We start from the raw sequence: 13,250 nt of genomic DNA on the forward strand, positions 1-13,250 counted from the left end.
GAAAAATCTTTTAAATTTAGTATGAAAACTTGAGTGAATACTGGGAAACAAATTTAGGATGTGATGTGCGCATGAAGCTGCTACAGAATTGGGCTCGTGTCGTTTATGGTTTTAATAGAAAATGAGATCAATGAACAGTTAATGGTTTAGTTGTACGTTTGTTTCTGCTTTCCATTTTCATGCTGTTATAGCCAGAATAGTTCAGAAGTAAATGTGTATCTAAGAGCAAGATAGCTTAACAAATTTTTTTTTAAATTTGTACTTGCACTCACTTGCCTCTTCTTTCCCCTCCCCCGTCCTTAAATGGGCTCACTGTGGGATGACTTCTCTTCCCATTTCCAACAGTTATACACTCCACATACTTCCTGCATTAGGAAGACTCCCTTTAGAGTCAATGAGTGCTATGCCATAATTCTCTGGAGGGTTACTTTCCCTAACTCCCCCTTGCGGCTGCCTACTGTCTTCAGAGCATTTTCATCTCCTGACAGCTTTGGGAGTGTAAGACCACAGTAGGAAATTGGACTTAATTTGTTTTCATTAAACAAGCTTAGTCACTGAGAGAATTGCTTATTTATACATACATAGTAATAAATGGGAAGTTTGAATAAGCTGGTTTCTGCCTGGCTAAAGCTCAAGACTTCTCAGAAATGTAGCAGCTTTCTGTTCGTGTTAGAGTAAACCGCTCTCAATTTACTTTACCAGTGTACATTAACTTGTTTCTTATTTCTTCTTAGCTGGATATCTCTTGTTGTATGTTCTTTGTAATCAGCAGAAAAGAAATGGCTAATAAAATTGATTATCTATTCAGCCCTTTTTATTCTGATTATAGCTTTTCTTCCAAAAAACCTTGTCTGGTGGACCTGCAACACATAAGCATTGCTTTCAACTTATGACTAATTGCCCAGTAACCTGAGGATGCTAGTAGGCAAGAGTTGCCTGACTGGCATTTCTTTTAGACCCTTGTGGACAATGCAGGGAGATGTGACCGAGGTGTAACCAGAATTGTTCTATTTGTCACCAGTTCATTCACTCTGCTGGGGTGGGATGTGGAAGGGGGTGGATAGAGAGAAGACACCTCCTTCTTCTAAAGCTTCTGATCTCCACAAAAAAGGATCTTTCCCTTCTCGAGATAGAATTCTGCCCTGGCACTCTTCGTTTGTTAAAATTTAAATTGCAAATAGAAATAGGCAGTTGAATGTTAAGTGTTAATAAAGATGCATATAATTCCTACCAGTTGCTACTAATACAGACTTCTGTTTTGTGCACACTAAACATATCTTGAAAAATTCTATTGATAGTGTGGGCTTTAAAAGCATTTAGTTTAGATACTCATTTTAAAAAAAAAATAAAATAACTATTGCAAGTACTTTTAAAAAGTGCCATAGTAAAGTTATGTTTGTTTTTTCTATTAGCAAGCAGATCTGATCTCACTAGGAAAAGTTGTGTTGGCGTTGGCTTGCAATTCTTTGTCGGGAATTCAGAGAGAAAATTTGCAGAAAGCTATGGAACTGGTGACAATCAACTATTCCTCTGATCTGAAGAATCTGATTTTGTAAGTTCATAGTATGGATTGAAGCATATTTTTGTTGCCGCTTTTTAAGTTGAAGGAAATTTGTTAGTAGCAAAACACAAATGCAAGATAATATATAGCCGAAGGTACCAATGAATAGTTCATATTTTCAGACACAAATAAGAGTTAAATTCTGTACAGTGTCTAAGATCATTTCAAATTAAAAGAACAGCATTAAAAAGTGGTACTGAATTGTCATCTTAGTAGGTTAAAAGGGCCAACAAAATACATTATTACCCTTGCTATTCAGAGACAACTTTTATATATTTTCTACAGTATATGTAGTAAATATGAACTCCCATATTCCCTCAGTAAGTGGTGTTTAAGGTGTTCTGACCAAAATATCATAAAATCTTCTTTCAAGAGTCAGAGAAATAGCATATGAATAATTGGATTTGCATTAAGATCTTAACTTTTGTGTTCTACCTCTTTATACAAACTATAGGCACACTTTAGTTCCTGAAACTGTCCATTTTTTTATTAATAGGGTTGCTGCCTTTCTGACCAGAGAGATAGGATTTGTTTTTTTGTGTTCATAAATGTAGTCACTGTTTTCCTCACCCACCCCTACAGTCAGAGAGAGAGAAATGGGAGTATTTGTCCCCTGCTCCTCATTTGAAAAAACATCACTTGAAAATTTACAATCTGCATATATCTCCTACTTTTAATCCTGCCCTTTCTGGCATTGATCTACTTCTGCACTGCCATGTGAGTACTCTTTAGCATACTGAGTGCTTTCTCTCAATGATTGACTGGAAACACAGCATATAGGTAAGTTACAAAGAACATTTTCTCTGCTGCTTCAGTACTGCTGCTTGACATTTATATAAGAAGACATAGTGGCAGCTTCAGAGCCAGATGCATGTTTAGTGCTCAAAATAGCATTTGAAGCAGAAAATAGGATCTGGTTAAAACAATATGGTGGCATCTCTCTTTAAATGTGATGTGTTCAATTACTCTGTTTGGTTTTTTTGGTAGGTATTTGCTGACTGACCAAAATAGGCTTCGCAGTGTAAACGATATCATGCCTATGATTGGTGCACGATTCTATACTCAACTGGATGCTGCTCAAATGAGAAATGATGTTATAGAGGAAGACCTTGCAAAGGTAAATCATTCAGTGGTAAAAGGTTGAACATAGGTATCCTACGGGGGGTAGATCTACAATTTATAAAGTTGAACCCTGTTCTTGTTGAGCTCTAGGTGAGTTTTGTCATTGACTTTTTGAGAACTAGAATTTAGTGCTAAATAAGAAATTCTAATAATATTGAAATAAATACCTCAATTACTGATGTCTTTGGGGACAGCCCAAGCATTTGACTGACCTGGGTGCTGGTTGTATAGTCTTAACAAGTCAGAGCTTGAGGTCTCCCTAACTGATTGTAAACCTAAAAGCCTGGTGGCCAGTTCTCTGAGAGGTGGTCAGTGCATGATGATGGCATTTTAATGTGGGTTTTAGTGGAAGCACCATCATTCTACGGTACCAACAGGCTTAGGAGAAGCTAAAAGACATTCTATGTGCATTGAACTCCTTACCTTATAGAATGAAGATTGCTTTTCTGATTGAGTAGATATGATCTGCAGTACATCAAAACATTTTCAATAGTTTGTATTAGAAATAGGCACAAACAAATACTACCTTTGTTTGATTCCTCAGATTCCATTACTCTTCTCCTTACCCCATATTAACTCCTGTTCAAACAAATGAAAAATAGAGCTATCCGCTGTCACCCTCGCATCAACTAAATCAGTCGCTCATACTGTTCAAATTCAGTCAAGACATGTATTGCTAAGTAGATCTTCTGGAAGTTATATAGCTTCCAGAAGAAGTGTACTTTCCTGTTACTATATAATACTGCTATAGAGAGGGTTTGACTCTTCCTACTTTGACTACAAATCCCCAACAAGATTCAGACCAAGATACATGGTAGGAGGCTTTCGCTGCTTCCCTCTCATGTGACAAAACATGGAATAACTCAAATCTTCAGTCAAAGTGGGATATTAAGGTTTTAAGGGCTTAAATCATGCCTTTATGTCCTGTTTCCCTTAATCCCATTGCCCATACTGAGGTTTTAAAGGGTGACCATATAGCCTAGTGGAAAGAGCACTGAACCAGGAAATCTGGGTTCTGTTCCTGGCTCTGTCACTGGCCTTCTGGGTGCTTCCCTCTTTGTGCTTTGGTTTCCTCATCTGTAAAATGGGGATGATAAAACTGACTACCTGTGTAAAGCATTTTGAGATCTACAGATAAAAGTTGCTATGTAGTCGTTAGGCATTATTATTTTTTTAATGTATATATTCTGCATGCAAAACCTTGCAGCCTCCTACTTTGTCCAGCTACACTGCCACTCCATAATCTGAAATTAATACAGTTACAGGAGCAATACAAACTGCTCCGCAGTATTCCAGGAGCCTGAGGAGTATAAATCTTGTTGTCCCTTTTCTTTTTGTCTTTCAAATCAAGCTGTCACACTATTACAGGATGACTTCATTTGCCAAATTTAGGACCCAGTTCTGCCAACGTTACTCATGTTGAGTAGTAAATTACTTCAGGAGTAATCCTACGGAAATCAGTGGCACTGTGTGTGGAGTAAGCTGCTATGCCACATGAGTGTGGATGGCAGTAACTAGGTCTTGAGATGCTTTATAATGGCATATTATTAGAATCTTTTTTCCTTCTGGAAGCCTGATTTGAACAGCCTCTATTTAAACAAAATATGCATGTATTCAGAATGTGTTGTAAACTAGGATACAGGCAGAACAATTTTTTTCTCTCAGACTTGACATGGAGATGGAAAGCAGTGTGTGAAATGGATTATCAGCTGTCTGTGTCATTAAAAAAAAAAAAAAAACCCAAATTGCAGAGGTTCTATACTTTGTGTTGATTTTGTTGCTGTCTTTGTTTGGGATGGTGTCAGGATTTTAGCTCCTTTAGTTATACGCATTTGTTTATAGCTTTCCTTTTGAACAGATGTGCTTTGTGTCTAAAGTGGTCTTGGATCTGATACTTATTATGCATTTGGATTGCAATCTGATTTACCAGTATTAGCAAACGCCTTTTACTAATGGTGGCCGGCAAAAACAAAAAAAGTGAGAAGAAAACAAAACAATCCAAATTGAATGTCCAGGTAACCAAGATAAGAGGGGCATGAAGCAACTAGGAAATTTAGCATTTTCCTCTTCTGTGGTCCTGATGTCTAGACCCTGCTCCTGCTCCATCTTAAAACCCAATATACTTTTTTAAAGTATCCACCCTCTGGTATCCTAAACAAATGGGGTAGCTGGAGTCTGCATTGGTGTTCCATGAGGCAATGAAGCTGATAGTCTAGCCCTTTCTGGGGCAGAAACATGGCCTGGGTGCTGGCCAGACTGGAGATTTGCAAAGGAAGAAAATGAAGCACAAAGATCAATAACGCTGACTTTGGGTACGCAGTGCAATGTATTGATGAATCTATTTCTAGAAAATGTAAACCATCTTCATCAAAATTAATCTGATGGGTCTTTGCAATTTTGTTACACAAGATCAGTTTTGCTGCATTGAGGCTTTTGTGTGCACCCGTGTCTAAGTTTTGTGTTTCTTCCCAACTTTGAACTAATCATACATTTCTTGTGTTATAGGAGGTGCAGAATGGAAGGTTGTTTAGGCTTCTAGCAAAATTGGGAACAATCAATGAGAGGCCAGAGTAAGAGATGCAATGCTTTTTTTCAAAGTACAATATATAAAATCCAGTTTATAATTCAAGATTTCTACCCTCACAGATGTGATCTGAATAATCCTATCTCCAGTTATGCCTCTGAAGAAGTAAGAAGTAAAAACACCTTGAGGCAATGAGTTAGGCTATTTTAATCAGAATTTTAACTTAAAGAAAAGAAAAATATTCCTATCTGAACATATATATTTGTGTTTCTTTACCATATATTTAGCATATATATTGTATTTGAGGTTTATTATGCTTGAGAGCACATATACAAGGCTATGGCTTACCTCAATATGTAATTATAGTAAAGTGTTTCAGAAGAGTTTGAATGGGGCATAGTTTTGTGCCGATTATCTGTCTGCTGCTAATATGAAACAATGTACTTTTCCCTGGCCTATTTTCAAAATCACTTAAATAGACTGTTAGGTAACTGCAGATTTGAGTTACAATATAACTAGTTTTTAGCATTCGTCTGGTAACTTTGATGGTTTTCCTCCCAATCCCTTTCCTGCAAGCTTTTAGTAAACATTTAACTTCAGGTACTTTAGCTGAGGAACTATGGATAAAGCTTCTTATATCTTTGTGATAGGAAGAAAACACTACTACTTGGTAGTAGGTTATCTAAGCTCCGCTACATAATGAGACAGTATTTATCTTGAAGAGTTAATGAGCAAATATCTTTTTAACTCCTTGATTGTTAATGTGAAGCTTTGTTTTGCACCAGATTTCAGAAAGACCCAACTTGGTCAGAAACTGGAGACCGATATCTACTGAAGCTCTTTCGGGATCATCTTTTCCATCAGGTGACAGAAGCGGGCACTCCTTGGATTGACCTCAGTCACATTATCTCATGTCTTAACAAGGTAACCTGTATCTGTGTTCTTTCTTTAAAGAATGATTTGGTGAAGCTTTCACTCATGTGACATTCCATGGTTGAAAGAAAATGGATGCGTCACTGACAGACTAATTCTGTTGATTTAGTTGATATTTTTCTAATCTGTGTGAGAACAGATTGTCCAGTAAATTAGCATGTAACCTTTCATGGATATTTTAATTAGAAGTACTGCTATGTTAATGTTAAAACTGGGAATTCATTAGAGTGGTGTACAGTGGCCCCTTTTTGTCATGCTAAAGGATAACCGAGAGGGACCCTAAAAGTCCTGTAATCAGCCCCTAGAGTATGATTCTCCTGGCACAGGTACAGTGGAAGACCTCAATAAGGCTGTATTCTGAAGATGCCCTCACACACCCTGCTGTTGGGGGTTTGCCAGGGCAGGGCTGGGGGCGACAGGGTTGTATCTGGAGGGGTGCCACAGCATGCAGTGCTGCATGGATTCCAGGCAGCATTGTGGCACATAGGGGCACCCCAGGGAGATTTCTGTAACATAGACGCAATGGCTTGTCTAAATTGTGCCAGAGTCCTTTCCAGCCCCCAGAGCAGCTCAGCAGTAGTAGGGTGCATAATTGGTTTAAAGAGGCCACTTGCAGTATTCTAAGATTTTAGTTGAGCACTCTCATGAATGGCAGCAGAGGCATATCTTTCTGTCCCGCTCCGTAAACGAAATAAAAAAGTAACAGACTTACTTTTTCCCTGCAGCTTGTACTTCAACTTTGCAGATGTTTTACCAAACTTTAGCAATCCAAAACCACCTTTCTTTTCCAGAGAAGCTTGACCATACTCAGATCCTTAGATACTAGCAACTACTAATTAACTTCAGCCAAAACTTCTCCCTAAATTATTGGTGGCTTTTAATCTGGCCACTGGATTATTTCCTTAATCTCCTTTTACTTTTAATTTTGTTTTGTCAGTCTCTTTAAATCCTGATTTAAAGGGATTTATGAGGCTAAATAAAGGAGATTGGGGGAGTGTGTGCTAATGGCCAGGTGAAAATTAAAGGCATGTATGCTGATGCTCAAACAGGAGGTGAAGAGCTACAGCAATTTTGGGGGGATGTAATTCTGTAAATCAGGGGAAAGAATATATTGCAGAATATTGTGTGCTAGAAACTTTTGTGGCTTATGCTCAAAACAAATGGTTAGTTCTAGGGTTGTGGACCCATAATGCAAAGAATCACTATCTAGGGCTGAAGGACCTCAATATCTTGGCAGTAAAGGCACTCTAAAAAAAGCATTCTTAAACTTCAGAAAGCAGCATGTTGGAAAACGGATCCTGGTAAAATGGGGTATCTGGCTTTCATACTTTGCTCTTGAAATGTCATTGTTAGATTCAGACTTATTCAAGTATCATAAGGGGAAGGAACTTCTATATCCGAGTGCGACATTTCTGTGCACCTATTTACCTAAGGACCAGCGGAAGAAAGCCACATGTAGTCAGGTACCTGGTCAATAGCATGGCTTTGTTTGTTATTGATCTGCAGTGTTTCAAATCCAGTAGGATACCTCAGATTACGCGTATACAGCACTTGAACAATAGATAGAAGATCTTACATTGCACTTATAGTTGGTACTCTTTGTCTTCAAACTGGTTTCTTTTTTTGAAAATTAATCCTAATAACACCCTAGGAGAAGTGTTGCGGGGTGGTGGAGGCAGTATTATACCCATTTTACAGAAATAGAAAACAAATCAGTCTCTCTGCATTAGTTTGCCTGAAGCCTCACACAACAGTGAGGCTAGAATTCGGGAGGTTCTAGCTTTTATTGCTGTGAGTTCAGATCAGTATGCTGCACCTCTTTCTACAAGATGTTTTCTATCTTACAGTGTTGCTCCTGAGAACACCCAATTAAACAAGAACTCGGTGGCTAACCTAGTTCTCCTTTTCCTCTATTCAATCAGGCATAACAGTACATTTATCTGTTTCCATAGCACTCATTACCATATTATCTAAAAATCTACTAGTACCCCCATCATCCCCTGGGGTATGTTTCCAAAGTGTTGCTCTATATACCGTAATACAGACAGTGAAGCCTGTGTTTGGACAAGAGTTTGCGGTATAAAACAAATGTTGAAGATCCCTTAAACTATTTTCAAAAGAAAGCAGCACCCATTGTACTTAGCAAAGAATCTGCAAGTTACAAATTAATGAACACCTTTTGCAGTGTAGAAATTGTGTACTCTTTGTAAAATATAAAGTTCCCCTAGAGATTTCTACACCACTTGCTGGTAGAAATATCATAAAATATTAGTGACACAAGCTGTGTGGAAGCCAATTGAGAATGTGTGTTAGTTTATTTCCATGTTGCTTCAATGCTAGTTTAATCGGTAGAAGAAAAACTTGAGATGTTGGTTGGGAAAAAAAAAGTTTGTTTTTCTTCTGACTGACTGACAGCCTGTATTAACTGTCTGTCAGAGATCAAGATTAGATAATGTCTGCATTCTAGACTGAGAAAAAGGATACCGCCTAACAAAACTTGAGCTAGTTAATTTTGTTCCCACCTTCACTGGCCACTAGCCAGTTTGAATTCGGAAGTTAAAGTTTCAGCTATTACAGAGCACAGGACTAGGCAGCCAAAATTGCTCAGATGCTGATACTTCCTGTAGTTTTGTTTAAAATGGCCGAAGATCCATCCCTCCTAACTGGTCCATTTGATGAACATGTCCCGTAACTTGCACAGAAATTCAGTGATGTGGCTCAGGCCTATATAGAGATTATCCCTCCCTAGCTTGCTTGGTTGTTTTAAGGGGGAGTGGTATTTCAGAAGGGTTGGACCAAGTTCCCATCTTCTTCTGCAGTGTTTTTTTAACTTGTGGTTCTTGACCATTAATCTGATGCAGGGTCAGATTTGAGTTGACTAATCACAGGTTTGAAAATGTTTAACAGGCTGTATATGTTGAAAGAGAAAAACCTTGCCCTTTCTGTGAATCACACTCTCACAAGCTTGCTAAAAACCTCATAGGTTTTGTGTTTAAGAAAATGATTGTACTGCCATTTGTCACATTTTATCTTTTGCATTCTTGTTACAGTTAGATGCTGGTGTGCCAGAAAAAATAAGCCTCATTTCCAGAGACGAGAAGAGTGTCCTTGTGGTAACTTACAGCGATTTAAAACGCTGCTTTGAAAATACTTTTCAAGAACTAATTGCAGCCGCAAATGGTCAGTTGTAGTATTTGCTGAAAGCATGCAGGACATTGCTGAGGAACTTAACCAATAGCAAATTGCACTACAGCTGAATTGTTGTTGTCATCTCATTTCACATTTGGGAAACAAACAGGAGATGAGCAAAGCTGCTTGCACTTCAGTCAGGTACACTGTTACTTGAAGGGAAGAATGTTTCATTTATCCTAGAGCTATGGCTGCCATTGGAGGCTTTATCTGTGAAGAATTTATTTTAGATTAAGGAACACATCAGGTGCATGATGTTCCTGCTTTTATTTTTTCCACTTGTATATGCACTAATTTTAATTTTTTTAAGACTTTTCTGATCTCTGATGTTTTGCCACATTGTATACTTATTAAGGGAAACTCTTTGCAAGGACATTTCTGGGATACATTTTTGTCACTGAGGATATTGCTCAATTTATTCATTTTGATATTATTTGCACCCAGAATAGCATAAAGGACCAGGGAAATAATTTCATAGAAATTGTGCTCTATAAATGAGAGTTTAGTTTGTAATCTCTGTAAAAGTGTGTTGTATGCGAGCTCTGTATGCCACCCACTGTTAGTTAACAAACCAACCAGAAGATGCATATTTAAAAAAAAAAAAAATCAAGTATCAGTGAATTGACATGTATAAAATCCCCTCTCATTTAAGCCTTGTCTAAGCAACGTGACAAAATAGCAACCTTTGAAACACCTATAATTTAAGGGGCATATCAAATTTGCTCTAAACACAACCAACGCCTTTAAAAACTGTTTGTATGTTTTCCTGCTAGTCAGCTGCATTTACATTTATGCAATTTTTTTAACAGAATTTTTTTAAAGAAATTGTGTTAAATGCCTGAAGTTTCAGGAGTGTATTACTTTAGGTTATTTACAGTATAATTTTTGTATAAAGTTCTGTTCTTTGAACCACAGCTTTATTATGGTACTCTACACTGGATACAGAAACAAAGACACTGTTAAGAAGATTAACTAAACACAGCAGTTGTCTGGCATCAAGAGCTTTTGAAGTTTTACAACCTGAATCTGGAGGGATAATGATCTGCTGTGCCTTTGCAGTCACTGCTTAGCCCAAAGTAATATTACTTTTGATAATACTCAACACATGAATATTCCTGAAGTAATTCAGTCTGGAATTTTCCTCCTCAATTAACTTTCTAATATTTGGACATGCAGTTGTGTCTCCAAACTTGGGTATTCCTGGGATTTATAGTAAAAGATAAACAGCTACACTTTGATATTGAAGACTGCCAAATATGTAGGAATTTCCTTTCGTAAAGCAGTAGTGAAGACTGTATCTATCCTTTCCCGGCACTGAATATTTTAATAGCACTGGGTGCTCACCATGAAGAAAATGTGGAAACTCAAAAGGTCAGGACAGACTCTAAGCACTTGCAGCTGATGTTACTGACATCAATTTTAATAATTCTCAATATTTGTAGTTTTCAGAGAAGTTTTTAATATTTCTCTGTTCACTTTTATAAGCTTTAAAATGATTCTCCGCCTTGAGACTTGCATCAAGAAAAGCAACTCTCTTCACATCGGAAGCTCTGAAGACTAGGGACCGTGCTTTACATATTTTAGAAAATGTGGTTGAGTCCGCATTTGGTAGCATCAGTTGTTGAGTTTAAAAATCAATTATTGTTGCATTTGATCTGAATGAATTTTAAAAGGAACATAACGTTTAATATTCAAAGGATAACAATTGCCACAATATTGTTCTTTTTAATGTAAAAGGAACGGGAACTTTGAGAAGTGAACATGCAAAACAGTCTTTTATCATTAGCTCATGTATTTGAGGAAGAGCAGCTGTCTTTTATATGTTTTTTGACAAATCATATTGTAATTCTTTTGTACAAAAAAGAAGTACTTGTATTCTAGAAGAAATATGAAATGCTTAATTTATAAGCGGGCTGAGGTTTTTTCCGGTATTGTTTTCTTTGAAAATGAAAGGGGATCATCTGTTCAGTTGTGGGGTTTGGGAACCTTTGGAAAATTTAATTTGTGGACCAATATTTTGTGAAAGTTAAGGCAGGGGTAAAATAGGGCTTGAATTCTCATCCTTCCTAGACCAGCAAACCATCCTCTGTGAGACAAGTCTAGAATGCAAACTTGCATGTATTTACATAATTCAGTTTGCTTCAGCCCCTAGTAACCTCAGGACTTGGTTTAAAAAAAAAAGGAGACAGCTATTAAGTTTTCATAAGTAACTAATGTCAGCCAGAAAACATTTGGTGTCAGGTAATACATAAAACAAATAATTGTTGAGCTTTGTTTTCTATTTATTTCATTTGGTCCATATTTGGGAATGATTTGAACAGTCTGAAGTTCTGCTTGGGTGTTTTTGGGGAGAGCCCTTCTACCGCATTTTAATTCCATTAAGAAGGTTGTCCTAAAGTTATAATCTCTCTTCCATTCCGAAGAAGAGCTGTATGTGTATATTTTTAAAAAAAAACAAAAACCACCCAGGACATGTGGACATACCCTTCCATGTGGGAAATTATTGTGATCTTCCTATCTTTACAGCTAAAAGCACAGAAAGGGCAACCTTTGAAATCATGTGATGTTGGTCATTTTAATTTTTGTACCTGTTTTAAATTCTGTCTGTGTATTTACTACACTGTAAAAGTTTTTTTGGGGGTACCTATGTTTTGGTTTTTTTGGTTTGTCCCCTGTTTCAGTAATTCAGATGTCAACAGCTTCCCCTAAAAAGCACCAGTATGTTAAGTTCTGTCATGATCCCAATATATGTTATCCATCTTTAATCCTGTTTTCATTCTTCATGTGTACAGCAGTATTTTTAATAAAGAATACCAGAAATAACGTAGCCTTCTTTTGAGCATGCTAAGTGCTGTAGTTGGGTAGTGCTTTTCACATATTAAGTATTGGAAGTATATTGCATTCCATCATATCCCTTTTGTATTTCAGTCTGTAAATGACTCCAGCACAGGGTTGTAACAATCATGACTTGCAAACTGCGTTTAATGTTTATCACTTACAGTAACTCACATGGCCTACGATTTCTAGATACTGTGCTAGACATAGTAATGTGCATTTCCTTAACTTCCAAGTCAAAGTAGTAGCTCCTTTTTGCTTGTATTAAATCAGGTCCACATTACTAGATTAGCCCTAATTCTGAGAAACTGTATTAAAAATACCTTTACATCCATGTTTATTGAGCTCTCTTGTCCAATGACACATATGTATGTTAGCTTCTCTGAAAATTACACGTGGGATAACTGACCTCCTTGATGCCCAGAATTATTTGTTCTGTATTGTTAACCAGCAAAAGTGACTTACTGGTGGGGTAAAGTCCTCTGTACCCACACCCGCCCATGCCACATGTTTATGTAATTGTAAAGTCATGAAAATTTTGTAAAATACATGTGAAATTGTCAATATCTTTGTTTTTTTCCTTGCATAAACTTACTCTGGACTGTTGGTCCCTTAAATTGCATTATTGCTTTAGAAAGTTTATTTTGCATATATGACTAAAATAAAACTGCACTAAGCTTGCTTGGTGCACTCTCCTCAAAAGCTCAGAAGGTAGGAAGCAGTTTTCTATATGGTAAACTTTATAATTTACATTTAAGAAAAGAACTGTGTTGAAAGACCACATACTGCTATAGGAGTACACCCATGTCTTGTCTGTTCCAGAATGCACACAGCAACACTGGTCAATACCTTGCAGAATCCAGTCATGCAAGACATTTTTGGTAAAACTGGAGTAATACTTAGATATATTTGTTATGCACCCATCCACAAGTGTCCCCTGGTGACAATTTGAAGTGCGCTTTCAGTCTGAACCTGGATGATTTGTTTTTGAAAAACTTTATTTTTCATTTCAGAGTAGCAGCCGTGTTAGTCTGTATCCGTAAAAAGAAAAGGAGTACTTGTGGCACCTTAGAGACTAACCAATTT

The 13,250-nt window shown here is 37.2% G+C and overlaps 1 protein-coding gene across 5 annotated transcripts in view; it reads left to right on the forward strand.

The window, feature by feature from the left end:
• The window catches only part of PAN3 (poly(A) specific ribonuclease subunit PAN3), a 123,232-nt gene extending 110,446 nt beyond the window's left edge, over positions 1-12,786 (forward strand). For 4 of the 5 annotated variants that reach the window (XM_075127612.1, XM_075127605.1, XM_048846423.2 and 1 more), the window contains 5 exons: positions 1,413-1,552; positions 2,549-2,678; positions 5,189-5,253; positions 5,993-6,131; positions 9,191-12,786. In XM_075127612.1, coding sequence (XP_074983713.1) covers positions 1,413-1,552; positions 2,549-2,678; positions 5,189-5,253; positions 5,993-6,131; positions 9,191-9,331 — 615 coding nt within the window. In that variant the 3' untranslated portion in view covers positions 9,332-12,786. Of the gene's footprint in view, positions 1-1,412; positions 1,553-2,057; positions 2,279-2,548; positions 2,679-5,188; positions 5,254-5,992; positions 6,132-9,190 lie in introns of those variants that run through there. The other variant, XR_007356161.2, reaches the window with a different exon arrangement.
• The last annotated feature ends 464 nt before the right edge of the window (positions 12,787-13,250 follow it).

Source organism: Caretta caretta, chromosome 1, assembly GCF_965140235.1.
Source record: "Caretta caretta isolate rCarCar2 chromosome 1, rCarCar1.hap1, whole genome shotgun sequence".
NCBI classification, from domain to species: Eukaryota; Metazoa; Chordata; order Testudines; family Cheloniidae; genus Caretta; species Caretta caretta.